Source organism: Podarcis erhardii (genome assembly GCF_964252035.2).
Source record: "Podarcis erhardii genome assembly, chromosome: 16".
NCBI lineage: Eukaryota > Metazoa > Chordata > Lepidosauria > Squamata > Lacertidae > Podarcis > Podarcis erhardii.
The window spans coordinates 35010549-35038349 of NC_138514.1; the positions used below are offsets into that span (position 1 = coordinate 35010549).

Below are 27801 nucleotides of genomic sequence, written 5' to 3' on the forward strand. Positions count from 1 at the left end.
AAGAGGAAAATCCCCTACATGTTAGTTGGAGGGGTTGCAATAAACTTGGCATAGAGAAAGTGGATTGGGAAATATTTTTCTCGGAACCTTTGTGAACTCTTAAACCATGAAGACTAGAAGCTTACTGTGTTTTTAGGAGAAGGGCTGCAAGCTCAGAGGCAAGAGCAGGGGTAGGCAAACGAAGGCCCGGGGCCCGAATCCGGCCCAATCGCCTTCTAAATCCGGCCCGTGGACAGTCCAGGAATCAACATGTTTTTACATAAGTAGAATGTGTCCTTTTATTTAAAATGCATCTCTGGGTTATCTGTGGGGCATAGGAATTCGTTCATTCCCCCCCCCCCAAATAGTCTGGCCCCCCCCACAAGGTCCGAGAGACAGTGGACCGGCCCCCGGCTGACCCCTGGGCCAAGAGCTTCTGTTCTGCATGGAAAAGGTCTCAGGTTCCACCCCCAAAGGCATCTGCAGGTGGGGCTAGATAGCTACTGCCAGCCAGAGTAGACAGCACTGAGCTAGATGCATCGTAGGGGGCTGGACTAGATGGCCCTTGGGTTCCCTTCTGACATTCTATGGCCCAAAGCTCTGACACCTTCCTGGGTTTTTGACTGTAGTCCAATGCAAAATCTCACACAGGGGAGCCTGGGGACCTGCAGGTCAGAAAGGAGTTGGCGGGACCAATCCTTCCTCCATCTGAGAACCTCCATTTTTATTTTTATTTTTTCAAAGGAGGGAATTAAGTGCCCAGCCGTTCTGGGCAAGAAGAAGGGCTTGAAAACACATGGGCGGCACCCACGAAAGCCTCGAGAGGCTAAGAGACTTACTCTGTCAGTGTCAGCCTTTTCTAACGTGGCATCGTCCGACTCCAAGATGGTTTCGTCTTCCAGGAAGGGGTTGGTGTTGGGAGGCGGAGGCTCAGCCTTCTTCTGCGATGAGGTAGGGAAGGGCGACGCGACAAATCAGAAGGAAATTAGGCAGGGAGAAAGCAGACAGGGGAGAGCTCTTCCTGCTTCGCTGGTAACACTCGGACCCTTTCAAATGGCTTCGACCCAGTAGACCTGAAGGAGTGTCTCCACTCCCATCATTCAGCCCAGACACTGAAGTCCAGCGCCAAGGGCCTTCTGACGGTTCCCTCCCTGCGAGACATGAAGCTACAGGGAACCAGGCAGGGCCTTCTTGGTGGTGGCCCCCTCCCTGTGGAATGCCCTGCCATCAGATGTCAAGGAAATAAACGACTACCTGACTTTTAGAAGACATCTGAAGCCAGCCCTGTTTAGGGAATTTTTAAATGTTTGATCGTGGTTTTTAATATTCTGTTGGGAGCTGCCCAGAGCACCTGGGGAGACCCAACTCACCGGCACTGTATCGGAGAGGGTGCAACCCGAGAAGCGTTTCGCCAGCAGCCCTTCGAAGTTTGTGGTCCTCTGGATGGCAAAGAGAAGGAGCTTCACCTCGATCTCCTTCGCCCGCGTCCGCATGATCTTTGCAAGCTCCGTCCTGCGGGGGGGGGGGGGGAGAAGCTTAGGCAGGTCCTTACCTCGCACCAGCCCTGATGTAGGAAACTGCCTTATAGAAAGTCAGACATTTGGGTCCATCTAGCTCAGTGCTAGATGGGACGTTGGTGGTGCTGTGGGTTAAACCACAGAGCCTAGGACTTGCCGATCAGAAGGTCACCGGTTCAAATCCCCGCGACGGGGTGAGCTCCCGTTGCTCGGTCCCTGCCCCTGCCAACCTAGTAGTTCGAAAGCACAAAGTGCAAGTAGATAAATAGGTACCACTCCGGCGGGAAGGTAAATGGCGTTTCCGTGCGCTGCTCTGGTTCGCCAGAAGTGGCTTAGTCATGCTGGCCACATGACCCGGAAGCTGTACACCGGCTCCCTCAGCCAATAAAGCGAGATGAGCGCCGCAACCCCCAGAGTTGGCCACGACTGGACCTAATGGTCAGGGGTCCCTTTACCTTTACCTAGCTCAGTGCTGCCTACATTGAACGGCAGCAGCTCTCTCAGTTTCAGGCGAGGGGGACATTCCCAAGAGACACTCCAGATCAAATCTGCTTGGCCTGCAGGCTGTTTACATTTTTCTCAAGCAGCTAGCCATTTTAACGAGGACCCTGTGTGCTGTTTTTAACTGCTGGTTCTTATACTGCTGTTGTTGGGATCGGAAGACACCAGAGGTGCTACCCCTCCCCTGACACACCATACATTTTCTCAAGCAGCCGGCCATTTTAATAATTACTCTGCGCTGCTTTTAACTGCGGGTTCTTATGTTGCTGTCCACCACCCTGACCTTATACCCCAGGCGGTGGCATATAAAATCCTTCCGCAAAGAAATAAAGCAGAGTGCCCTGGGCCCTGCTACCTGGTAATGTGGCAGAAGTCGACCGCAATCCTCTCGGTCATGCACCATTCTGCCGGGAACATGCGGACGTACTTCTCCTCGTAATCCACCAGCTGGCGTTTGATCCAAGCGTAACGCCGGTCGATTTTATCCAGCCAGGCGACCTGGAGGGCGAGAGAGAGGGAGGCGCTATGAGAACAGCTGCAGACAGAGGTTGTTGATAGATAGATAGATAGATAGATAGATTGGTGTTGGTTGGTTTCTACGCTGCTCATTTGCCAAAGTGCCTTCTAAGATGCTTACAAGCACAAAGGAAGTTCCTGGCCTACATTTCCCATAGCCAAAAAAAAAAGAAAAGAAAGGAGGATATCTAAACAGCCCATGAAAAGCTAAGAGTTCTACGCAGGGGAACATCCCGGCTTACATCTTGGTTTTCCTGGAAGAGCACGAGGTACTCTGAGAGGTGCTGCTTGATGAATTTCTTGATGATCTCCTGCTTGATTCTGGGGTCCAAGACGTTTGCGACCAGGCAGGCATCCCGCAGGACGTTGCTGGGACCTCCAGCCCTCTGTCAGGGAGGAGAAAGGCAAAGAATTCAGGGTTTTCGCTTCCAGTGGCGCCAGTGACTATACTTTGAGGATATATTAAAGGCAAGTAGGGCTGGGTGATCTATATCGATATATCATAATACAGTGGTACCTCTAGTTGTGGACACGATCCATTCCAGGGTGCTGTTTGCACCCCAAAAAGTCCACAACTAGAGTGGCGCTTCTGTGCAACCATGCTAGAGCACTTCTGCGCATGTGCAAAGTGCGCAGAACACTTCTGCACATGCACGTGTGGCAAAACCCTTAAGCATACACTTCCGGGTTTGCTGTGTTCGCAAGCCAAAAAGACGCAACATGAACCTAACGCAACACGAGGTATGACTGTATCTGTGATAAGGAAGGAACTACGCAGAGGCAAACAGGACCAAGTCCTGGCAACTGCTAGTACTTAAGGGTCTAAAACTGATAAATGATGATATTATCAATCACCTCATGGTCACTTTCAGCAGCAGGAAGCCAAAATGCATCCAAATGAGACTTGGGGTTTGGGGCTCGGCTACCAAATGGTGGTATTCAGGACACCCCAGAGTAGGGCAATGAGTCATAGTGAATATAAAACATCTGGGATGATGCAGATGATGCAGCGATGGGCAGTTATAGAAGTGAAAAAGAAGAGGGAGCAGAGAAGAATCATTGCTAGGGGAGACGCAGTAGAGGGTGAGAGATGCTTCCCTTTTCTCCAGCCCCAGCTCCTTTTCTGCTCAATCTGGGACATTGGCTGGTCAAACAGAAAAAACAGCCATGGGGAGGTGTTGCAAGGTAAAGGGTGAAGCACCTCCTCTCCCCGCTACCATTTCTCCCCTACAAATGATTCTCATGCCAGCTGCACTAAAACTGGGCTACAAACACCATTATTTGTTGTTGAGAAATAGGGGAAGCTCATTTGCACTTCTGCAAACAAGGGAGAGACCGGGATTTATTTTTATTTCATTACCTTTGTGCCTTGAGAGGGAAACGCTTCCTCGAAATCTGCCAGGATCTGTTGCCCCAGCTCGTTCTGGGCAGCCTTCACCCTGCCCAGGAACCAACGAGGAAATTGGGTTAGGGCTCAGGTCGCCAAACGCAGGCTTCTGCAGGAAGTTTTTGTTCCTAGCAAAACTAGTTGGGGAATTAAACGCCTGCCAAGCCAAACGAGGCGGTGGCTTCTAGTTTACCGGAAACAACTCAAGAAGCAAGGGTGACAGCCCTTTAACCAGAATATTCCTTAAAGGGGAAAAATGAAGATTTAAGAACTGAGTTGAAGGAACCCCGGAGTATAAGGGACTGTTTTGACAGTCCTGTCTGCTAACAGGGTCGCTTTGTATGGTTCCCTGACTTTATTAAAAACACAAATCCCATAAAAGCATGTCAGGGTAAATTTATGTTAACATATTTTCTTTTTTTATATAAAAGGAAAAACAAGGCAGGAATGCCCTCCCTGTCTCTCAGACTGAAGAGGTGCAGCTGAATGTATGAGCAGGGACTCAGTGAACATTTGCTCCTCTGTTAACACAGGGAGACTCTGAACGGCTGCTGCGTTCCTGGGCTCCCCTCTTCCGAGTCTCGGGAGATCACCGCCTTCATCTCACCTCTCAGAAAGCTGCCGAATCTGCGGGATCCCCATGTATTTGTTGAAATGCTCCAGCACGTTCACAACCCCTTGCAGGAGGTTGGCCACTTCCCCATACTGCCGCCTCCTCGTCATGGCCCTAGACATGGGAGTGGGGGGAAGAGAGAGGAGAACGGGGGGATTTAATTAGAAGAGAGAAGTCGGGGATTAAATCAAACACTGGAAGCTGCCTTATACCCCGTCAGACCAAGGAGCTTACTCAGGGTGGGAAGCCACAGGGCCTGCGACCAAATCTGGTCCCCAAGGCCTCTGCCTGGCCCCCGAGATCCCCCCTGTCTCCAGGCAAAATCTATCCTTATTGCTCCGCCCACTGTCGCCCTGGCCCCGCCCACCGCTGAGTTTTGCTTGCCTTCAATGCAGCCCACTGTAAGCTTCCTCTGACTTGCAACCCCTAAGGACTAGAAGCTTACTCTTTTTTTAAGAAAAAGTTGGGTTTGCCCAAAAGCTAATCCCGTAACCAATCCATGCCGCAGTTCCCCCCTCCCTCAGCCTCCTATGCGTGCCCACATCATCATGGCACAGCCCCCCCCCCAGGGCGCACTGCTTACTCCAGGGAGTCGACTCCGCCAGCTAGCATGTGGAGGTGGTTCAGGGTCGTGATGGAGGTGGTCAGGTGGCGCTTGGCGTGGTCCAGCTGCTTGATGTCGCGGGTGATTTCCTTCACCTGTCGCAGGTGAATAATAATAATAATAATAATAATAATAATAATAATAATAATTTATTATCATTATTATTATATATACCCCGCCCTCCCCAGCCAAGGCCGGGCTCAGGGCGGCTAACAAGCAATAATAAAAACAAATTGAATGAATACAACTTAAAAACAAAATTAAAATACAACATTAAAATATTGAAACCTCATCGCAGGAGGAGAAAGGAAAAGAAAAAAGTAAGAGGGGGAGGGAATCCAACTGGCTCCAAGCCAAAGGCCAGGTGGAACAACTCTGTCTTACAGGCCCTGCGGAAAGAAATCAGATCCTGCAGGGCCCTGGTCTCATGAGGCAGAGCGTTCCACCAGGCTGGAGCCAGTGTTGAAAAGGCCCTGGCTCTGGTTGAAGATAATCTAACTTCCTTAGGGCCTGGGACCTCTAGGGTGTTGCTATTTATGGACTTTAAGGTCCTCCGTGGGGCATACCAGGAGAGGCGGTCCCGTAGGTATGAGGGTCCTAGGCCGCAAAGGGCTATAAAGGTCTAAAGCAGCACCTTATATCTGATCCTGTACTCCACCGGGAGCCAGTGCAGCTGGGAAAGCACTGGGTGAATATGCTCCCAGAATAAACAGAAGAATTCAAGAAACTGTGCACACAGAGAGAGAGACTGAGAAAGCTTCAGTCCCCACAACTGCCTCATTGGGGCAAGATCTGCTAGGAAGCGTTGCTGTGCTCACTAGGCCTTGCCACCGGAGCAGTCTTGTTTCTTTGAATAAAGAGTTAACTTCACGGACGCCATGGGAGTTTTTGCTGACCATCCCAGACACCTGTTCCAGACACCTCCCTCTCCCCACCCCACGTCTGTAGAAGCCACAAAATCCCCCCCAATGTGTCCCCCACTCACAACCCTTTCCGTTCGTGAACGAACAGCGCTGGTCACAAATTCTGAAGCAGGGATACGGAACTGGTGGTCCTCCAGATGTTGCTGGACACCAACTCCCAGAAGCCCTTGGTCCGGGATGAACCAAGCTGCAGCCCAGGAACACCCAGGCGGGCCGCTGTTTCCCCACCTCTAGGAGAACACTTGAAAAGGTGCCCTCCGAGACGCATCGCTTGGAAACAGACACCCAGTGCCGGTTCTTGCTGAACTGCAACTCCCATCAGCCCCAATAAGAAGGGCCAATGGCCAGGGGTGATGGGAGGTTCAGCAACGTTTGGTGGGCCAAAGGTTCCCCACGCCTGATGGTAGGGCTCGGCCCCAGGCTGGAGCAACTTCAAAGCCCCATCGTCCCCAGAGGAGAGCCTGAGGTCCGGCTGTGCCTGTAGACACCGCCAAAGAGTCCAGGGTCCCTCTAGCGACGTGGCTCCGCTGTCAAATGGCTTTTGTCCGTGGGGCCAAAGGATGCTGGTGTTGACCTTTAAAGCCCTAAACGGCCTCGGCCCAGTATACCTGAAGGAGCATCTCCACCCCCATCGTTCTGCCCGGACGCTGAGGTCCAGCACCAATGGCCTTCTGGCGGTTCCCTCGTTGCGGGAAGCAAAGCTACAGGGAACCAGGCAGAGGGCCTTCTCGGTAGTGGCACCTGCCCTGTGGAACACCCTCCCACCAGATGTCAAAGCGATAAATAACTACCTGACATTCAGAAGACATCTTAAGGCAGCCCTGTTCAAGGAGGTTTTTAATCTGTGATATTTTAGTGTATTTTTGGTTTCTATGGAAGCCACCCAGAGTGGCTGGGGAAACCCAGCCAGATGGGCGGGGTACAAATAATAAATTATTATTATATATTATTATGCTAAGCCCTGTGCAAGGTCATTGCTTTGGAAGGGAGGGCGGCAAGGAAAACCTGTACCCAGAGATGGGTTGGCAGCGTACTGCACACACCCAAGAGTCATCTCTTCATTGCCTAGAAGCTCTGAGAAATATTCTCCTTTTTTTTCAAACTACCAAGGGCCAGGTAAAGTTGCTTCAGAGGCCACACACGGTTTGTGGAAGGGCCACAGACACAGCAGAGTGTCTGCCTTATGTTCAATCTGCAGGTAGAGTCTCAAGAGACTCCTGCCTGAAATCCAGGAGTGGTGCTGCCGGTCAGAGCAGACCATATTGAGCCAGATGGACCAGCAATCTGACTCAGTTTAAGGTTCCTGTAAGACGCTGTGCTAATGGAGCAAGAAAAGGAAAGGGGGGTGGAGATTGCTGAGGACACCATTAATAACAGGCCACAAGATATTATTCGTCACTCACCATCTGCTCAGATTTCTCAGCTTTGTCCTTGATGTCCTTAATCTTGCCGAAGAGCTGTTGAATAGCCTTCTGGGCTTCTTCCAGTGCCTGGAGGGAGGAAGAGGGAGACTAAAGTTTGGTTTCCAAATTCAGGAGGAATTAGGCAGAGATCAAGTTCTACTGAGCCAAGCGGCAAGAGCTCAACCTTTTTTCTGGTCGGAAAGCTACTGCTTCTTGGACTCTACGCAAGAAACAAGCTCCTAGTCCTCTTGGCGGGCAGAGGGAATCACAGAAGGGTGTTGAGCCCTTGCGGAAATAACAAAAAGGGTGAGAGAGGGCAAATAGGGTGTGAACTGCCAGCTGAGGGCATTTTGATAAAAGAGGACCCATGAAAGTTTGGGCTAGAATAAAAGTTCCTAGAACTCTAAGGTGCCACAAGGCCTTTTTGTTTCTTATTACAATCCTTAAGTAATGATAACAAAACTGTTAGCAATAATATAATTTAATAGAAAATAAAAATAGATAGCAATAGATAATATGCAGATAACACAGAAGCTGGCGTCTCTGGCGATGCCACAATTCTATTTATCCCACTTTCGACAGTTCTATAACACCCAATAACAAACTTTCTTTTGGGTTTTCTGCAAAAATGGGTGGCGGGAGATTTGAACCAAGAGGAGTTTCCACTTCAGAAGAACTTTCTGGGTCAGGCCAATGGCCCATCCAGCCCAGGCGGCGGTTCTCACAGTGGCCAACCAGATGACTCCTCTCAGAAGCCCACAGACAGGGCCTGGGAGCAACTGGAGATCCGGGTCCGAAACCCCACCCAGCCATGAAGCGCACTGGGCAGCCTTGGGCCAGTTCCTTCCTCTCTGCCTGGCCTGCCTCACAAGGTTGTTGTGAAGGGTAAAACAGGGGAGAGGAGAACCGTGTAAGCCACAGTGGGGTACAACTCTAATAAATAATCATAATAAGGAGCGGCATTCGGAGGTTTACTGCCTCAGTGGAGGGAGAACACAAGCATTGTGGCTTGTAGCCACTGATAACCTTAAAGGGAAAGGGACCCTGGACCGTTAGGTCCAGTTGTGTCCGACTCTGGGGTTGTGGCGCTCATCTCGCTTTGTTGGCCGAGGGAGCCGGCGTACAGCTTCCGGGTCATGTGGCCGGCATGACTAAGCCGATTCTGGCGAACCAGAGCAGCGCACGGAAACGCCGTTTACCTTCCCACCGGAGCGGTGCCTATTTATCTACTTGAACTTTGACGTGCTTTTGAACTGCTAGGTGGGCAGGAGCAGGGACTGAGCTATGGGAGCTCACCCCGTTGCGGGGATTCGAACTGCTGACCGTCTGATTGGCAAGCCCTAGGCTCTGTGGTTTAACCCACAGCGCCACCCGCGTCCCTACTGATAACCTTACCCTCCAATTAATTCATCTAATCCTCCTGCAAAGGCATCTAGGTTGGCGGCTGCCATTTTGCCTCCTGTGGGAGCAAGTTCTGTCATATAACCATTCACTGTGTGAATAAATCCTATCTCTCATCTATCCTGAATCTTCCAAAATTCGGCTTCACTGGCTGTCGGTGAGCTTTAGCATTACGAGAGAGCATAAACATATCTCTGTCCACTTTCATCACCCCCCCCCCCACAGAGGTTTGCAAACCTCTCTGGTTCTCAGTCGGTAGACCATGAGATTCCTTAATCTCAGGGCCGTGTGTTCAAGCCCAACATTGGGCAAAACAGTTCTACAATCCTATGGTTCTCAGGTCTCCTCTTACTTGCCCGTTCTGCAAACTGAAAAGCCCCAAACCCTGTGACCATTCATCACACCACCATGTCCATTCCAGTCTCCCTTTTCTTCACCTTTTTTTCTGACTCTACAACAGGGGTCAGCAAACGTTTTCAGCAGGGGGCTGGTCCACCGTCCCTCAGACCTTGTGGGGGGCAGGACTATATTTTTTGCGGGGGGAATGAACGAATTCTGATGCCCCACAAATAACCCAGAGATGCATTTTAAATAAAAGCATGCATTCTACTCATGTAAAAACACCAGGCAGGCCCCACAAATAACCCAGAGATGCATTTTAATGGGATTGGCAGAAATGACGGGCAGAATCCGAGACCAGGGAAAAGAGTCGGCGGAAGAGGACTGGAGGAAATTTAAAGACTATTTACAGAAATATTGCAAAATTAATGAATGCTAGAATGATGTTGGACTGAAATTAAGTGGTTACCAGCTGTAATGCAAAGGCTGAGTAATAAGCTAAAATAATTTATATTAAGTTATAATAAGAACTTGCTGAAATAAGATTTGATCTGGAATACAAAAGGGGGAGGTGAGAGGGGGTCCGAGACATAAGGTAACGGAAATAAGTGATGGGAATTATATTTGTTTTGTTTTGTTTTGTTTTGTTTTAAATTGTGTCTTTTTTATATTCCTGTATTTTCTTTTTTGTGTATTATTTGTTTCTTTTTTGTGGTATTTATGTTCGTATTAAATTGGAAACCTTAATAAATATTTATAAAAAATAAAATAAAATCAAAGGACACATTCTACTCATGTAAAAACATGATGATTCCCGGACCGTCCGCAGGCCGGATTGAGAAGGTGATTGGGCCAGATCCGGCCCCTGGGCCTTAGTTTGCCTACCCATTCTCTACAATCCAGTGGTACCTCAGGTTACATATGCTTCAGGTTACAGTCTCCACTAACCCAGAAATAGTACCTCGGATTAAGAACTTTGCTTCAGGATGAGAACAGAAATCGCGCGGCGGCAGTGGGAGGCCCTATTAGCTAAAGTGGTACCTCAGGTTAAGAACAGTTTCAGGTTAAGAACGGACCTCTGGAACGAATTAAGTTCTTAACCTGAGGTACCACTGTATCCCTTTTTAAGTGAGGCAACCAGAACTGTGTCAACATGTGTTCCTGGGCAGAACCGAAGAAAAATCCTAAAAGGGGAGAGAGAGAGAGAGAGAGAGAGAGAAAGGAGGGGGGGAAACATCTGCAATGCCGTCTCAGGCTGGAAGGAGAGACGACCGCAGTATCACTAGCGGGATCTGCTTTCCCGGCCCCTGCCCAGGAGTCAGAAATAGCCGCCGTCTGGAACTGCTGGGGGGGGGGGAGTGTGTTACGCCCTGCCCAGGAATGCGCTCCCGCTGTTTCCTCCCCATAAAGGACTCATTATAAGTGATGCAGCTTTTTTAAAAAAAGAAAAAAAAAAAGAAATCCATCTGCAGATTTTGGGCAAGACAAAACAAAAACCCCATTTCAAAAGCGAAGCACACCCACCAGAAAGCCAGAAGAAGCGAGGCTATTTTAAGCGTTTCCAGCAAACTTAAGGGAAAAATGAAATCGAGGGCAGCGTATTTATTTTTTTTAAGAAAAAGAACGTGCTCAAAACTTGAGAAATGTTACAGCTGGGTGTGCAGGGCCGCTCCTGAAGCCTTGCAATTTTAAAATAAAAAATAAGATAAAAATCCACAAGTATTCCAGACACAACCTGCAACTCCTGCTAGCCCAACCCCACCTTCGGCCCCAAGTTAATGCAAAGGTTTCTATGTTAAAGGTTGCTGTTTGCTGTCTTCTCATTATACCGTATTTTTTGCTCCATAAGACACACTTTTTTCCTCTTAAAATATAAGGGGAAATGCCTGCGCGTCTTATGGAGCGAATGTGTGGTCCCTGGGGCTGGGGGGGGGCCGGGGCTTCCCCCGCCAGCCCCAACAAGCTCCCGAGCAGCTCTGGGGTAGCCCGCGAAGCCTCCGCAGGGCAGTGGGGAGGCTTCATCCCGCTGCCCTGCGTAGGCTTCGCGGGGCTATCCCCTGGCTTTTGTGGGAGGTGGGGGAAGGGACAGAGCAAGGCTCTCTCACTTCCCCCGCCTCCCGCAAAAGCCGCATTTTTTTTTCTTGAATTCTCCCCCCCAAAAAGTAGGTGCACCTTATGGTCAGGTGTGCCTTATAGAGCGAAAAATACGGTAATTGTTATGGGAGCAGATGCTGCAAAGGAGAGAAGGTTATGCCATTGGCTTCACTGCGAATCAAGCCCCGTCCTCAACCATCACGCAGCCATTTCACCAGGAAAAATGGGAAGCAGGGCTGCTAAATTAGCTCAGCTGGGAGGCCAGGAGCAACTTCCTCCTGCTCTCGTTCAGCTGCTTCCTTTCCAGCTGGTTGTCGTGAGAATTCTGTAACCAAGGTCTAGCACCGGGTTTTACATTTTTCCTCCTCCCTCCGAATGCCTTTTCCTTTCATGCCATCTATTAAAAAAAAATAGCCGGTCTCGTCTCATTGTTGACATCTGCAAGCTGCTCCGGAAGCCTTTTTTAGGCTGAAGATCAGGGTGGGAAATGCTTCCAATAAGCAAGGAACAATGCATTAAAGGAGGAAGGGTTCTAAAACATCATCTCATAAAATTGTTGCAGGGAGAGAATATTCCAAAATGACCTATATTTAGGCACAACGTGACATAAGCTTTCTGCACAACGTTGCAATTCATCCCTGAGAAGCTAATATCTCTCATGCACATCTATATCTAAATCTATATATTTATCTATATCTATCTTCCTGTCTGCTTGTACATCTGCTCTGCGTGGAAAGAAAAGATCCTGAGATCTGTCCTTGGGGTGTCCAATTTTTTCAAAAAGTGATGGAAAGACCCTCTCTTGAATCCTCCTTGTGTGGTTCGCAGAGGCAAGTATGGATACGACCCAATCCCTGGAATTGAACCATCCCATTGGGTGGCCATCGGTGCAGCCTGTAGCAGCATCAAAGTGCATGAACTGCTGGGATGGCTCAGTCAGTGAAGCACCAGACTCTTAATCTCCAGGTTGTGGGTTCGAGCCCCAAATTGGGTGCAAGATTCCTGCATTGCAGGGGGTTGGACTAGGTGACCCGCAGGGTCCCTAACAACTCTGCAATTCTATTATTCTAAAAAGGAGGGTGGACTGAGGAGTAGTGTGGTCGGGGACACATAAGCCTCTTTTCCATTTTTTTAAAAAAATCTGAAGCGCCATACATTTTTAGTGTTGAACAAAGGCTCCCTTCATTTCAAAAGGGTGGGAGGGAGAGGAAAGCAGGCCAGAACATGATTTGGGGAGGGGGGAGCTTTCAGCTCTACAAGCCATTATTAATTAGGCTATTATCACAGACAGACAATCTCTTCTCTCCTTCCACCTCCCAGGGGAAAGAGCAGCTCAGGAGAAGAAATTATTTCGCCAGGGTTTTCCTTTTTCGTCTGGCTTCTTTGGGGTGGGAGGAAAAAGAAGGGAGGGGGGGAACCCACTGCGGACCAAAATGCCATTCAAGAGGCTTTTCCTGTGTAATACGACCTGCTCTGCTTTCCCTATGCTCTGACCTATTAACTGCTGGAGCCGGGAAATTCCTGAGATTCCTGCCGGCTTTGTAGTTCCAAAAACAGCCGCCAGTTCAACGGAGCTTTTGTGGCAGGAAAAATCGCAAAGAAGTGAGATTCTGCGGCCACGCGCATCGCTCACGCTTGATTTTTCTATTTCAACCTGCACGGCACTTTTGGAAGATTCAGGACAGAGAAAAGAAAAGGACTTAATCACGCAGTGCATTGTTAATCTGTGGAACTCTCCTCCACATGAGGCAGGAATGGGCACCAGATGGGACAGGATGGCTATGCGCTGCCTCCACAGTTAGAAGTGGAAATGCTACAAAATACAGTGGTACCTCAGGTTAAGAACTTAATTCGTTCTGGAGGTCTGTTCTTAACCTGAAACTGTTCTTAACCTGAAGCACCACTTTAGCTAATGGGGCCTCCCGCTGCCGCCGCACCGCCGGAGCCTGATTTCTGTTCTTATCCTGAAGCAAAGTTCTTAACCTGAAGCACTATTTCTGGGTTAGCGGAGTCTGTAACCTGAAGCATATGTAACCCGAGGTACCACTGTACACACATTAAAGCATTTTAATTCCGTTCTGAAATAAATTAAGATACACCAAGTGGTACCAGCTAGCTAAAATATATAAATCAGAGTCAGATGTCATAAACATTTCCAGTGCAGCCAAATATTAAGAAGGAAAGAACCAGCAGCCATCTCCTCAGAAGTGACAAAGGCAAGAATCATATAATCATGGAATTGGGAGGAATCCCAGGGGTCATCAGTCCAACCCTTTGCAAAGCAGGAATCTTTGGCCCAACGTGGGGATTGAACCCAGAAAGGGATTTTTTTATCGCTGGAAATAGATGATCCGGAATACCCCACTCTCTCTTATATCCAGATCCAATTCTTAAAGGTATCACATATTCAGGTAAACTTGCTCATTTTCGGGGGACACACCCACACACCCCAACATGCTATTTTTTATAATAAGGAAACCTTCACAGAGTTAAGGTGGGTCCCCAGCCCAGATCAGTTTGCCAAGAGCTGGAAGCCATCTTGAACCCCAACTGCACTGGCTCCCGGTGGAGTACAGGGTCAGGTTTAAGGTGCTGGTTTTGACCTCTAAAGCCCTACGCGGCCTAGGACCCACGTACCTACAGGACTGCCTCTCCTGGTATGCCCCACGGAGGACCTTAAGGTCCACAAATGACAACATGTTGGAGGTCCCAAGTCGCAAGGTGGTTAGATTGGTCTCAACTAGGGCCAGGGCCTTTTCAGTACTGGCCCCGACTTGGTGGAACGCTCTGTCATAAGAGACTAGGGCCCTGAGGGACTTGACATCTTTCTGCAGGGTCTGCAAGACAGAGCTGTTCCGCCTGGCCTTTGGTTTGGACTCATTCTGACCCTTATGTTTCCCTCCCCTTACGGTTTTGATCCATGGGCTACTTTTAAAATGAGGCTGCATTTTAAATTGCATTTTAACCTGTATTTTAATTTTTTTTCTTTTCTTTCCCCTATTATGTTTTTATTGTAATTTTACTGGTGTTAGCCGCCCTGAGCCTGGCTCTGTCGGGGTATAAATAAAAATTATTATTATTATTATCTTGAAACATGGGGCCAACAACCCTTGCAGGTTTCTAGTCCTCAGTACAGGGCTGGGGGAACCTAGAGAATCACAAAATGGTAGAGTTGGAAGGGACCCTGAGGGTCATGTCTAGTCTGACTCCACTGCAATGAAAGAATCTCAACTAGATCAACATGACAGAAGGCCACCCAACCTGTTTAAAAACCTCCAAGGAAGGAGAGTCTATCACCTTCCGAAGGAGACTGTTCTGCTGTCTAAATGCCATTCCATGCATCTCTCCGGAAAGGTCCCTGGATAGATTCAGCTGCAAGAAATTTAATAAACTCGTACCTCGCGGCCATCCTGCCCAACGTTTGTCTGACCTCTGACCACGGTCCGGATGTTATCATCCAAACGCCTGCAAAGGGGAAGAAAGAGAGAAGGGGGACAGCCTGAAGGTTGGTGCAGTGGCGTAGCGTGGGGGGTGCAGGGGGGGCCGGCCGCACCGGGCGCAACATCTGGGGTTAGGGCAAATCCACGGGTTAGGGGGCGCAAATCCACGGGTTAGGGGGCGCAAATTACTTGCCTTGCCCCGGGTGCTGACAACCCACGCTACGCCACTGGGTTGGTGTTCAGCATCAGATTTCTTTTCTTTTTTTTACAGTTTGTTCAAGAGACCATTTTAGGGAAGGGAAAACCATGGTGTTTCAATATTCTTAAAACAAATATTCCAGCACTGTATACCAGTCCCATGGAGAGTTAAAAGAAATCCCACTCCTGTATAATTAGATTTATTGCACGTCTATCCCACCTCAAGGCGGCGCACACAGTTTTCTGCCGCCTTATCACATCCAAAAAGCAACCCTGCGGGGTAGGTTAGGCCAAGAAACGACGACTAGCCCAAGGTGACCCAGTGAGCTTTATGACTGAGTGGAGATTTGAACCCTGGTCTCCTAGGAATCCCCTTCATAGATCACTGCCTTGCCGTGGCAAAGGGGCTTGAATAACTTAGAGAAGCTATGAGCTCTGCCGTGCAGGGCCACCCAAGACGGACAGGTCATAGTGGAGAGTTTTGACCAAACGTGATCCACCTGGAGCAGGAACCGGCAAGCCACTCCAGTATCCCTGCCAAGAAAACTCCATGGACAAAGACAAGACTAAACTGCGGGAGGCAGTGGAAGACAGGAGGGCCTGCCGTGCTCTGGTCCAGGGGGTCACGAAGAGGCGGACACAACTAAACAACAACTCCCAGGAATGTCCTAGTCCGATACTCCAGCCACACACCGGCTCTAAGATGCAAACCTTGCTTAAGTTTTGTTCATTTACCCGACAGCGATCTCAGAAAGGAAGAGACTGCATTTGCCTCTGGGTATCTGTCTGCAATCGCGACCTGCGTGACAACTTCCCGGAGGCAGGGAGCAGGGAAGGGGCAGACTGCTAGGTCCAGGCAGACAGCAAGCAAGCAGGCAGCCAGACTGACAGCAAAAGAGGTAGAACTTCTGCTCAGCAGGCAGAAGGTCCCCAGGTCAATCACCAGTATATCTAGGTGGGTTGGGAGAGATATTCCCCGCCTGAAAACCCTGGGGAGCAGTGCTGCCCAGTAGCGTGGACCAAACAAAGGTCTAACTTATGGTTACCAGACGTCCCCGTTTCCCGGGGACAGTCCCCAGATTCACAAATCCATCCCCAGATTTCATTTAATGTCCCCGGATTTATATTTTAAGTGTTGTAGATTTATTAGTAGGGAATGAATGTTGTGTGATTGGTTCAACGGCACAAGACACAACATATGGGGACTTCCGGCGAGGCTACATGGCGAGCGCCACAGCAGGCTCCAGGCTGCTGCTGCCACTGCCAAGGGGGAACCGGGGACGCCTGGCCCGTCAATTGGGGGAACTGCTGACACACACACACACACCCCGCAACCCAAATTGAGCTGGGAGCAAAAGCTCCCAGCTACCTGGCCATCTGCCCACAGAAGAAAAGGTATTACTTCTTTTTTTAAAAAAAAGTAATTTAATAATTTTCTCTTTTCAAAAAAAAAAGTGTCCCCAGATTCTTTGAAAAAAATCTGGTAACCTTAGTCTAACTCAGTCCAAGGCAGTCTTCCTATGTTCTTAAAAAGAAGACACAGGGCAGTTACAGATCCATTGAAATTAACGTACATAACTTAGTTGCATTAATTTCAGCAGGTCTACTCTGGGTAAAGTTTCTTGAACACTCCCCCTCCCCCCCAAAAAAGCCTATTTGCCCAGGCTTTCCCTGACCAGCAGGAATGAGCCTGGTTATTACTGGATTCCTGTTTTTAAATTACTGATTTACTGGAACCTTGGTATTCCTTATTAATAATATTTATTCGACTTCTTACACACTCTTTGCTACAAGGTTCTAGGAAGGGTTACCGCAATACAAGACGACAGTTCCACATTCGCTGCAACTCCCGCATTTCAGGAGTTGGCCACAATTTACAGTCACAAGCTTTTATACCATTTCGCAGTTTTCCATGTCGGAATTTCACACACAGCTTACTCGAATAAATAAGTGGTTTAAATAAAAAATAGCTACGCTCCTAAACTGAAGCAAGCTCGCCCCGTTCCGGAGGAGCCAGCTCCTCTGTCATCACAGCATCACTCCACGAGTCAGAAGGAAGAAACCACTCCTCTTTCCTCAGGCAAGAGGCTGTGTGCCTTTTATCTTCTCCGTGTTTTTCAGATGTGCCATTTCCAATGTGCCTGCATGCACCCAGGGTGCTATTGCCACTGCTGGCATAGAACCTCCACCTGGGGGTTAAGTTCTAAAGGAACAGCAGTTTTTCCTGCCCCACACCAGCCCCATTGATAATAATTTTTAAAATAGCCCTGCTTACCTTATTTTCAGCTTGATCTTGTTCACTACATCATCAATGTTTGCCAAAGACTGTCAAAGAAAGAGAAGAGAAAGGGGGGTCAGTTATTTAGCTGTATATGCAATGTCAACAGACTGGGGATTTGGCTCCTCATGCCAATAAGAGCATGCTGCCTACTGGCAAACCCACCAAATGTCCCCATATTCCAGGGACAGTCCTGGATTTACAGAAGCCGGGATCTGATTTGATCCCGGAATGTCCTACTTTTCCTTAAAGGTAAAGGGACCCCTGACCATTAGGTCCAGGCATGGCTGACTCTGGGGTTGCGGCGCTCATCTCGCTTTATTGGCTGAGGGAGCCGGCGTACAGCTTCCGGGTCATGTGGCCAGCATGACTAAGCCGCCTCTGGCGAACCAGAGCAGTGCACAGAAACGCTGTTTACCTTCCCGACCTATTGATCTACTTGCACTTTGACGTGCTTTTGAACTGCTAGGTTGGCAGGAGCAGGGACCGAGCAACGGGAGCTCACCCCGTCGCGGGGATTCGAACCGCCGACCTTCTGATCAGCAAGTCCTAGGCTCTGTGGTTTAACCCACAGTGCTACCTTAGGACGTCCCTATTTTCATCAGAGAAATGTTGGAGGATACGGAGTTAAACATCCTCTGTCAAGAAGATAAGCAACTATACAACCTTTAGAAGACAGCCTTGTATAGGGAGGTTTTTAATGTTTCATGTTTTATTATGTTTTTATATATGGTGGAAGCCGCCCAGACTCACTATAAGGCAGCCTTCTATGTTCTGATCTTGCTTAATGGAAGAAGAACGGTGGCCTCTAGTGGACAAACAAGACACAGCAAAATGAGACATGCCACAGAGATCAAAAGCAGGCTCTCTCCCTCGACCATCGTTCTTCAACCTTGGCTTTCCAGATACTGTTGGACTACAACTCCCATCATCCCTTGCCACAGGCTAAGCTGGCTAGATATGATGGCAGCTTCAGTCTTTTAGTCTTGCCTTAACTGTATTTGCTGCTTTTGTGTTTTCAGCAGCTTTTATTTGTCTTTTGCAGAAATTCCCTCGATAAAGATATTTAGAAGGCAATGGATAAACCATTGATGGACCCCAGAACTTGATCACCCCTGTTAGGAGGCAAGGGAAACTCTCCAACGTTTTACTATTCTTTTGTGACTCTCTTATGAATCTACCAGCAGAAAAACAGGGTAAAAGAAGAAACTGTTTTTCACAATTGTGTTGTCATGCGCAGAAGACGCAACTCACTTGCTCGGTTGGGAAAAGCGTGTTGATGTACTCCACAGCGTTGAAGTCAGCTCGGTCCAATGGATCTTGACTTGGAAACACCTAGGGGTCAAGAAAAAGAACGGAAGTGACTATTATTAATTGTATGTGTTAGTTGTTTTTCTTACAAAAGACACTGGAGTTCAAATTCCCGCTTGGCCGTGGGACTCACTGGGTAACGCTGGGCAAGTCATATTGCCTCTCAGCCTAACCCACCTCACAGGGTTTTTTGTGGGGATTAAATAAGAGAGAGGGAGAGAGAACCTTGAGCTCCTTGGAGAAAAAGGTGGGATTATAAATGAATGAATGAATGAATGAAATGTGACTTGTGACTTACATTAAAACCAACAATAAAAACCTCAAGCCGTAACAATTCAAAGAAAAGACGAAAAGGAACACAGCAACACACACGCTGTGCCAAAAACAGCAAATGTCCAGCAGCATGGTAAAAACAGAGAGGCTGTGCAGTGGTTTGTGGGATATAGATCATATTCCTTCCTTGGTTATGGAGAGAGGCTGGAAGACAGGGGTCAGGATCCCACCCTGGCCTGCACAGAAGCTCCTTCAGGCTCCCCTACCTCTCCCTCCATCCTTCCCAAGTTTGGCTTCACCAGCAAAATCTTCTCCAATCCAGCTCAGCCTCACCTTACTGACTCCCGCATCATGCAAACACGTTCCCACTATCTGCTTCCAATCCTAGTGTCCTCCTGTCCCTCCTAATCTTGAATCACTACGCGTTTGTTTTGAATGGTATGAGTTGTTTGGTGCATCTTGCTTGTTTCCCCTTATTTATATGCTACTGTTACCACCAGACTAAGACCCCAAGCAGGTTCTGTCTGTTTTAATGGGGAACTGTCCTTAAACGCATTCTGATTCCTGCTCTTTATCTGACCAAGTAAACGCAGCCAGGTCACACTGACCTCCCTTGGCATTTAAATCCTTCACTCTGCAAACATTGCATCAACTGTGGGGGGGGGGGAGGAGCCAACCTTTGGGGGTGCAGTTGCAAACTGATTTCTCTGGATGCATGCATGTCATGCCCATGGCAAACTCTCTCCCCTCCCCTGCTCTAAACACACATGCAAAGTGTCTGTAACCCGAGGTACCACTGTACAGTCATACCTCAGGTTGAATGCGTTCAAGTTGTGCTCTTCGGCGGCAACCCGGAAGTAACGGAGCGCGGTACTTCTGGGTTTCACTGCTTGCGCATGCACAGATGCTCAAAATGGCGTCACGCGCATGTGCAGAAGTGGTGAAAAGCGACATGCGTGTGCACAAATGTGCCGTTGCTAGTTACGTTTGCTTCTGATGCGAACGGGGCTCCAGAACGGATCCTGTTCGTATACAGAGGTACCACTGTACACACAACCTAGTTGCTCCCTGACCCACAATTTAATAAATAATTACAATACTAATGTACACAATGACAAACCCAGACAGCATATTAAAAACCAGAGACATCACCTTGCCAACAAAGGTCCGTATAGTAAAAGCTCTGGTTTTCCCAGTATGATTAATGGAAGTGAGAGCTGGACCATAAAGAAGGCTAATGGCTGAAGAATGGATGCTTTTGAATTATGGTGCTGGAGGAGACTCTTGAGAGTCCCATGGACTGCAAGAAGATCAAACCTCTCCATTCTGAAGGAAATCAGCCCTGAGTGCTCACCGGAAGGACAGATTGTGAAGCTGAGGCTCCCAAGACTTTGGCCACTTCATGAGAAGAGAAGGATCCCTGGAAAAGACCCTGATGCTGGGAAAGATGGAGGGCACAAGGAGAAGGGGACAACAGAGGACGAGATGGTGGGACAGGATTCTTGAAGCTACCAGCATGAGTCTGACCAAACTGGGGGGGGGGGGCAGTGGAAGACAGGAGGGCCTGGCGTGCTCTGGTCCAGGGGGTCACGAAGAGTCAGACATGACTAAGCGACTAAACAACAATACTATTGTACATCACCTTTAGCTCAGTATATAAAAAGGGTGGGATATAAATGCAGCAAATAAATAATAAACTGCTGCCCTGTGGGCAGGGGGTCTCCTATCTAGCAGCCTGTCATTCAACCAGCACCTGCTCCTCTCCCCAAATTATTATTTTTCATGGTAAATCTTTATTGGTTTAAAATACAGATGTAAACGATCGTTTACAACGAAGGTAAGTATAGAAGAAATTCAGTACAGAAGAAAAAACATCACGACCCCCCCCCCAAAATAAGCAGCCCCCCCCAAAACGTCCCTCTCCTCAAAGACACCCAAATAGACCCCCCTCAATTTAAGGCAGCCCCCCAACTCCCTACAGCCCCTCCCCACACAGAACCCCCATATTAGAATACAGAGCCCCGCCCCTTACTCACACTTCACCCAATCGCTTTGGAGATACAGGCGCCTCCTCCCACCACAGAGCCCCATATTAGCATGCAAAGCCCCGCCTCCTTACACTCCGCCCAATCGCTGAGAGACTACGGGAGCCCCGCCTACCACGAAGCCCCATATTAGCATGCATAGCCCCGCCCCCTTCCCCTCACCTTCTCTCGCCCGGTTCTTGCTCACCTGCTCGATGGCCAGCTGCACCTCCGGCGCCAGCTGCAGGGCGGCCTCCAGCTCGTCGGCCAAGTCCAGCTCGTCCTCCTCCATCCCGGCCTGCCTCGCGACGCTCGACTAGCCACCCGCCTCCTCTCTTCCTCTCTGTCTCCTCGCTTGAGGGAAAGCGCGCCACTTCCGGGAACGGCGGCATTCTGGGATGCTGGAGGACCGTGTGGAGGGAGGGGGAATGGGAGCAGCCAATGGGGAAGGAGGGGCGGGGCGAGATGGCACGATAAGGCCACGCCCACTACAACCCCCATCCTCCTGGGGGCGGGGTTTCCTCGGAGGTTTTTTTTTTTCAATGGGAGACTTCACGAAATTCTTGGAGCGGTGAGGGAAATGTGTGCGTACTTTTTATTTAAAAAACAAATAAACATTTTATTTCAGCTTTTTACAAGTCAAACACTATCAAGAAAAAAGTGAATGGTCGCTATACGAAATTACAGAGTGCTTGCCTTCCCTTTCCGTTGGTGCGAGAGTCATATACTTATTTAAAAGCATTTCTGAGCCCCTTAATATTTTTTGATGCATATGCATATATGACCTATGCATATATGACAGCCACTAGCGTTTCTGAGCATGGGCAGAGTGCCTTTCAGCTCAAGCTGGGGGAAACACTTTTTTAAAAAGGGTTTGTTTGGGGGTTTTAAAGTCCTTTTTTTTTCAAAGGTAGGGTGATTTAAGCACGTGCTTTGTAACTTTTCCCATTAAGAATCCTTTCTTTTGACTCACCCATTTCTATGTTTGCAGATCCAGGTGGACTTATGAATCATGGGCTTCCCAAGTATTCAGATATCTGTTGTTATTAATCTTATTGATGTTGCCAACAGAGTTCTTATAATTGATATTTGCAATGGTGTTATCATAGCTGTTAATAGCAATAATAAAGTACAATTAATAACAACTGATGGCATCTGATTGGCCACCGTGAAGCCAGGATTCAGGGCTAGATGGGCCACTGGCCTGATCCAGGCTGTCTTCCTGACATTCTTCTCACCTTCTTGCATCAGTTATGAACAGGATAATTCAACGCCCGTGTAATGAGCATGGTATGTTGCATTGCGTGTGGCATCACTTTGCGAGATGGTGACAATAACAAATGGGAACAACAACAAAATGTTGCAGCGTTCCACCTCTTAAGCGGGAGCGGACCTACTAAAAGGCCAGACAGCCATGCCCTCCCCATAAAGAGGACTTACGGAGAGGGATAAAAATGGGGTTCTGAAAATGGGACGGAGTGGCTGGGAGACTAAATCCTCTTACACATATCGCCCCCAGTTCCGCCCACCAGCTGCCTCTTAACAAACAAAAATATCCGCCCTCTCAATAGCCAAACATGGCAGAGTAAGCTTCTGTTGCTAAAGAGAAAGGTGCTCCTGTATATATGCAATATTCTGTGGGTGTGCAGAGGTGGGGTGCTTGGAGATAGTCAGGAAAGTTAAGGAGGAGGCTTGTTTCTTCATATTGGATGAGGACAACCTGTTGGATCATGTTAGAAAAAATTTAAGGTCTCAAATATAGAATAAATATTCATAAACGCACACTTATCTAAATATATGAACTATGTGTCTGAAATAGTAAGGGAGAGCAATCTTGAAGCCATTTTAACTCTCCCAATGACCTCAAATATTCCTCTGCATTAAGGCAGAAAGCCTTCCCATTGTCTTTTTCAATGCAAATCCTGTCTTAAGGGCGCATTTGTGAGCCTGTGACCAGGACTCAGGAACTAAAGTATTAACCATCACAAAAGAATTGCCAGACTGCCCAGGTAATGCAATCAGTGACCATTATCAGGTGTCCTGGCAGACAGGATTTCTGCCTCCTTCTGTGATGTATGTATGATGTTTTGAGGGGTGGTGGTCTTGGGCTACAGGGTGGGCAATTTCAAAAGTCCATATAAGGGATATAAGAGAGTGCAAAATATGGTCTGAAGCTCTACATCAAAAAAACGAAGATCATGGCCACTGAGCCCATCACCTCCTGGCAAATAGAAGGGGAAGAAATGGAGGCAGTGAGAGATTTTACTTTCTTGGGCTCCATGATCACTGCAGATGGTGACAGCAGCCACGAAATTAAAAGACGTCTGCTTCTTGGGAGAAGAGCAATGACAAACCTAGACAGCATCTTAAAAAGCAGAGACATCACCTTGCCGACAAAGGTCCGAATAGTTAAAGCTATGGTTTTCCCAGTAGTGATGTATAGAAGTGAGAGCTGGACCATAAAGAAGGCTGGTCGCTGAAGAATTGATGCTTTTGAATTATGGTGTTGGAGAAGACTCTTGAGAGTCCCATGGACTGCAAGAAGATCAAACCTCTCCATTCTGAAGGAAATCAGCCCTGAGTGCTCACTGGAACGACAGATTGTGAAGTTGAGGCTCCAAGACTTTGGCCACCTCATGAGAAGAGAGGACTCCCTGGAAAAGACCCTGATGTTGGGAAAGATGGAGGGCACAAGGAGAAGGGGACGGCAGAGGACGAGATGGTTGGACAGTGTTCTCGAAGCTACCAGCATGAGTTTGACCAAACTGCAGGAGGCAGTGGAAGACAGGAGTGCCTGGTGAGCTCTGGTCCAGGGGGTCACGAAGAGTCAGACACGACTAAACAACTAAACAACAACAAATATAAGGGCTTGCACACCTTGGTTCTGGCTGGGTTCTCATCCCTCCTTTGTGTGTTGCAACAGTTCCTTCAATAAATATCAGGCTTCCTAGCTGCTTTGCTTCTCAATATACTTTGGTTGGCCTCTATTATTTCTCCTACCAATAGGGAACACACTTAAGGACTCTGCACAGGCTCTGGAATACCCTATAAGCGAAAGGGAGCCGTTTTTCTTAAACAATTAGGACAATGACCCATCCAGTCTAGTATCCTGTTCTCACAGCGTCTGACCAAATGCCTGTGAGGAAACCCACAAACAGGACCTGAACACGCGATCACTCTCCCTCACTGCGGTTCCCAGCCGTTGTGTCACGCCCTCTGGCGCAAGTCCTGTGGGATGCAGCAGAGGGTGCCACTTAAAATGATGGGCCTCAGGGTTGCCAACTTTTATGGCCTCCACCCGCTCTTCTGCCTTTAGCAGCAACATAACTGTTAACCCCTCAGTGGCTGAGCCAGTGGCTTAGCAGCACAAGAGTCAGCAGAGACAAGATGTATCGCTTGACCAAGGCCACCTGTAGCCAAACAGGAATCTGAGGTCCCCTGCCAATGGCTGCTAGCCACAGTCAAGAATTTACCTTGCCCAGGTGAAATTAGCCCTGTGCTGGTTTGATTTATTACTGCAATGTGCCTGGGCATTATGTCAGACCTCCTGATATAGGTACGTTATACTCCTCTGAATCTGGCTGGATTTTTACTTCCCCCGGCAACTCTTCTTCTTTTGTATGTATTAATGGGTAATTAGAATTTAGCTATTAGCTTCTGTAGGTTTTATATTCTTGGCTAAATGTTTGTGTAATGGGGAAGCTTGCCACATTTTGAATAAACCTTTATATCCTTTTTATATCCTTATCACTTCAAAGCTGCTCCATGATAGATGCAGTTGCTTGTCCTTCTACAATAAATTGGAGGTTTATTGGATGGATTTCCCCCCTAAATTGATTTTTGAATTCTGAATTTATTGTAATTCATGTTTTATACTGTATTTTATGCTGTTTTTTGTTGCATCAATTAAGTGTTTTAAATTTGTTGTTTGCCGCCCTGAGCCCAGTTTTCTGAACCGGGAAGGGCGGGGTATAAATAAATTTATTATTATTATTACTACTACTACTACGACTACTACTACTATAAATTGCTATTTTCTTATCTCACAGGCTGAAGAGGGCATTTATGCCCATCCTTCACAGCCACTGTTATAAATATTTAGGGGACACACACATAGCAAATACACACTCCACAGGAAACCAACCCTTCAAAATTTAGGAAATACTCCCTGAGAAGTTTACACATTATTTTTAGCACACAGAACAATCCCAAAAAGCCACCCTGGCTCTCCTAATCACTCTAAATCTTTCCTTTGCAGAAGAGAAACCTTTCTCAATAGTTCTTACACTTTCAAATCCTTCAAATTCTGTTTAAAGGGCATATTTGGGTATGAATAGGGTGGGACAGTGACCTGGATTCAAGAACTAAGGTATTTCTAGGGTTGCCATGTTTTGAAGAGTAAAAAAGAGGACACATTTGCTGACTTCTACTTTTAACTATGGATTGCTATGATGACTCTTGTTTTAAAAAGGTAAAGGGACCCCTGACCATTAGGTCCAGTCTGGGCCGACTCTGGGGTTGTGGCGCTCATCTCGCTTTACTGGCCGAGGGAGCTGATGTACAGCTTCCGGGTCATGTGGCCAGCATGACTAAGCCACTTCTGGCGAACCAGAGCAGCACACGGAAACGCCGTTTACCTTCCCGCCAGAGCGGTACCTATTTATCTACTTGCACTTTGACATGCTTTCAAACTGCTAGGTGGGCAGGGACAGGGACCGAGGAAAGGGAGCTCACCCTGTCGCGGGGATTCGAACCAACGACCTTCTGATCAGCAAGTCCTAGGCTCTGTGATTTAACCCACAGCGCCACCTGCATCCCGACTCTTGTTTTACATACCCGTGAAAAAGGGGACATGTCCTGGAAAAGGAGGACAAATGGCTAGCCCAGATTTACCATCTCAAAAGAATTGCCAGACTGCCCAGGTAATGCAATCAGTAAAACACTTATCTTGGCAGGCAGGAGAGAAGCCACCCTCTCAAATGTCTGCGGTAGACATTTCTTTGATGCATGTATGACGCTTCTTAGGGTGGTCTTTGGCTAAGGGAATGGACAGTGCCGAAAGTCTTTACTTCCAACACATCTTTGTTCTGGGTCTCTCACCTCCTTGCAAGGAGGTGGAGGGACTCTGTTGCAACAGAAAAATAAAGATCTGCCTTGCTTTCGCTGGATTTTACCTCCATCCATTCTTCTCTGGCCAATCATGGACTTTGGGGACTCAGTCCCTTGGGGAACTGGGCAGCAAAAGCCAACCTTTAATTATTCTGCAACAGCCATGATGGCTGCGTTCTGCCTGCTCCACTTTCAGATGCAATAGGCCTCTGAATCACAAGCAGGGAGAGTTGCCGCGGCCCCCCAGGTCCTGCTTGGGGGCATCTGGGGGGCCACTGTGAGAACAGGACCCTGGAATATATGGGCTCCCTTTGACCCTGTTCCTGCAGCCAAGCTCTTCCAATTTCCTTACGCCACAGCCATGATTGCGCTTACTGCTTCTGGTATTTGTCTGTACGTGTTGTTTTTTTCAAAACCCAAACACCTCACATTGCTCCAGGGAGACGTCTCTTTATAGAAAATTTCCAAATACATCCAGCTGCTTCATGCAAGCCCTCACATGCCGCACAATAACCTTTGGCGAAGTTACAGCTCCGGTAGCTACAGAAGCACCTTGCTCCACCTTGAACCAGACAGAGGGCCTTCTTGGTAGTGGCGCCCGCCCTGTGGAACGCCCTTCCTTCAGATGCGAAGGAAATAAGTAGTTATCTTCTCTTTAAAAGACATCTGAAGGCAGCCCTGTTTAGGGAAGTTTTTAATATTTAATGCTGTATTGTTTTTAACACTTGATTGGAAGCTGCCCAGAGTGGCTGGGGAAACTCAGCCAGATGTGCGGGGTATAAATAATAAATTATTATTATTATTATTATTATTATTATTATTATTATTATTATTATTATTATTATTATTACAAACCTTTTCTCCACTTCAGAATCTGGAACTGGCCTCCCTCTGCCGGCAAGGGTTGCCAGCGTCTTAACCAAACACTGCTCTTCTGCCTTTGTGAGTACTTTGATCTCAGTGGCGTTGTGGCAAATTCTGAAGTATAGGGACTCGCCGTGGCAGCTTATTATAATTTAATACTAATACTAATAATTTATTATTTATACCCCACCCATCTGGCTGGGTTTCCCCAGCCACTCTGGGGGGCTTCCAACAAAAGGTTAAAAACACAATAAAACATCAAACATTAAAAGCTTCCCTAAAGAGGGCTGCCTTCAGGTGTCTTCTAAAAGTCAGATAGTTGTTTATCTCCTTGACATCTGATGGGAGGACGTTCCACAGGGCAGGCGCCACCACTGAGAAGGCCCTCTGTCTGGTTCTGTGTAACCTCTCTTCTCGCAGGGAGGGAACCGCCAGAAGGCCCTCAGCGCTGGATCTCAGTGTCTGGGCAGAATGATGTGGGTGGAGATGCTCCTTCAGATATACTGGGCTGAGGCCGTTTAGGGTTTTCAAGGTCAGCCCCAACACTTTGAATTGTACTCGGAAACGTACTGAGAGTCAATGTAGGTCTTTCAAGACCAATGTTATATGGTTTTGGCGGCTGCTCTGCATTATTATTTTTATTTATGTATATTTGACTTATATCCCGCCCTTCCTCCTCAAGGAGCCCAGGGCAGGAAGCGTGTTGGTGATTAAAACTTAAGAACAAAGCCAATTGTTTGCTCTCGCAGTTAATAATTGCAGGTTGCCAGGAACAATGTCTTTCAGTTAGGAAATGCCCCGGTGAACAAACAGGAATGTTTATAGATTCATCCTAGAAGTGGAGAGAGGGAGAGAAAGCTAAAATATATAGCCTCTCGCACATACCCCAAGGATGCTCTAAAAAATTCAGGCAGCTGTATTTATGGGTTATCATTCACACACACTCCCCGAAACAGCAGTAAGGCCTCACAATACCCAGCTGTTATTGCGATCAGCACGACTGCAATCTCCCGGGAGTCAGTGGTGT

The 27801-nt window shown here is 48.0% G+C and overlaps 1 protein-coding gene across 1 annotated transcript in view; it reads right to left on the reverse strand.

The window, feature by feature from the left end:
• VPS53 (VPS53 subunit of GARP complex) overlaps positions 1 to 21250 on the reverse strand; it is a 42595-nt gene extending 21345 nt beyond the window's left edge. The window contains exons 1-12 of the mRNA XM_081844116.1: positions 21010 to 21250; positions 18448 to 18528; positions 17191 to 17240; positions 14676 to 14742; positions 7444 to 7530; positions 5097 to 5212; positions 4508 to 4627; positions 3874 to 3952; positions 2756 to 2899; positions 2353 to 2495; positions 1350 to 1491; positions 819 to 920 (exon numbers count right to left, since the gene is read on the reverse strand). Of these exons, the coding sequence (XP_081700242.1) occupies positions 819 to 920; positions 1350 to 1491; positions 2353 to 2495; positions 2756 to 2899; positions 3874 to 3952; positions 4508 to 4627; positions 5097 to 5212; positions 7444 to 7530; positions 14676 to 14742; positions 17191 to 17240; positions 18448 to 18528; positions 21010 to 21093 (1215 nt within the window). The 5' untranslated portion in view covers positions 21094 to 21250. The remainder of the gene's footprint in view (positions 1 to 818; positions 921 to 1349; positions 1492 to 2352; positions 2496 to 2755; positions 2900 to 3873; positions 3953 to 4507; positions 4628 to 5096; positions 5213 to 7443; positions 7531 to 14675; positions 14743 to 17190; positions 17241 to 18447; positions 18529 to 21009) is intronic.
• Positions 21251 to 27801: the final 6551 nt, after the last annotated feature.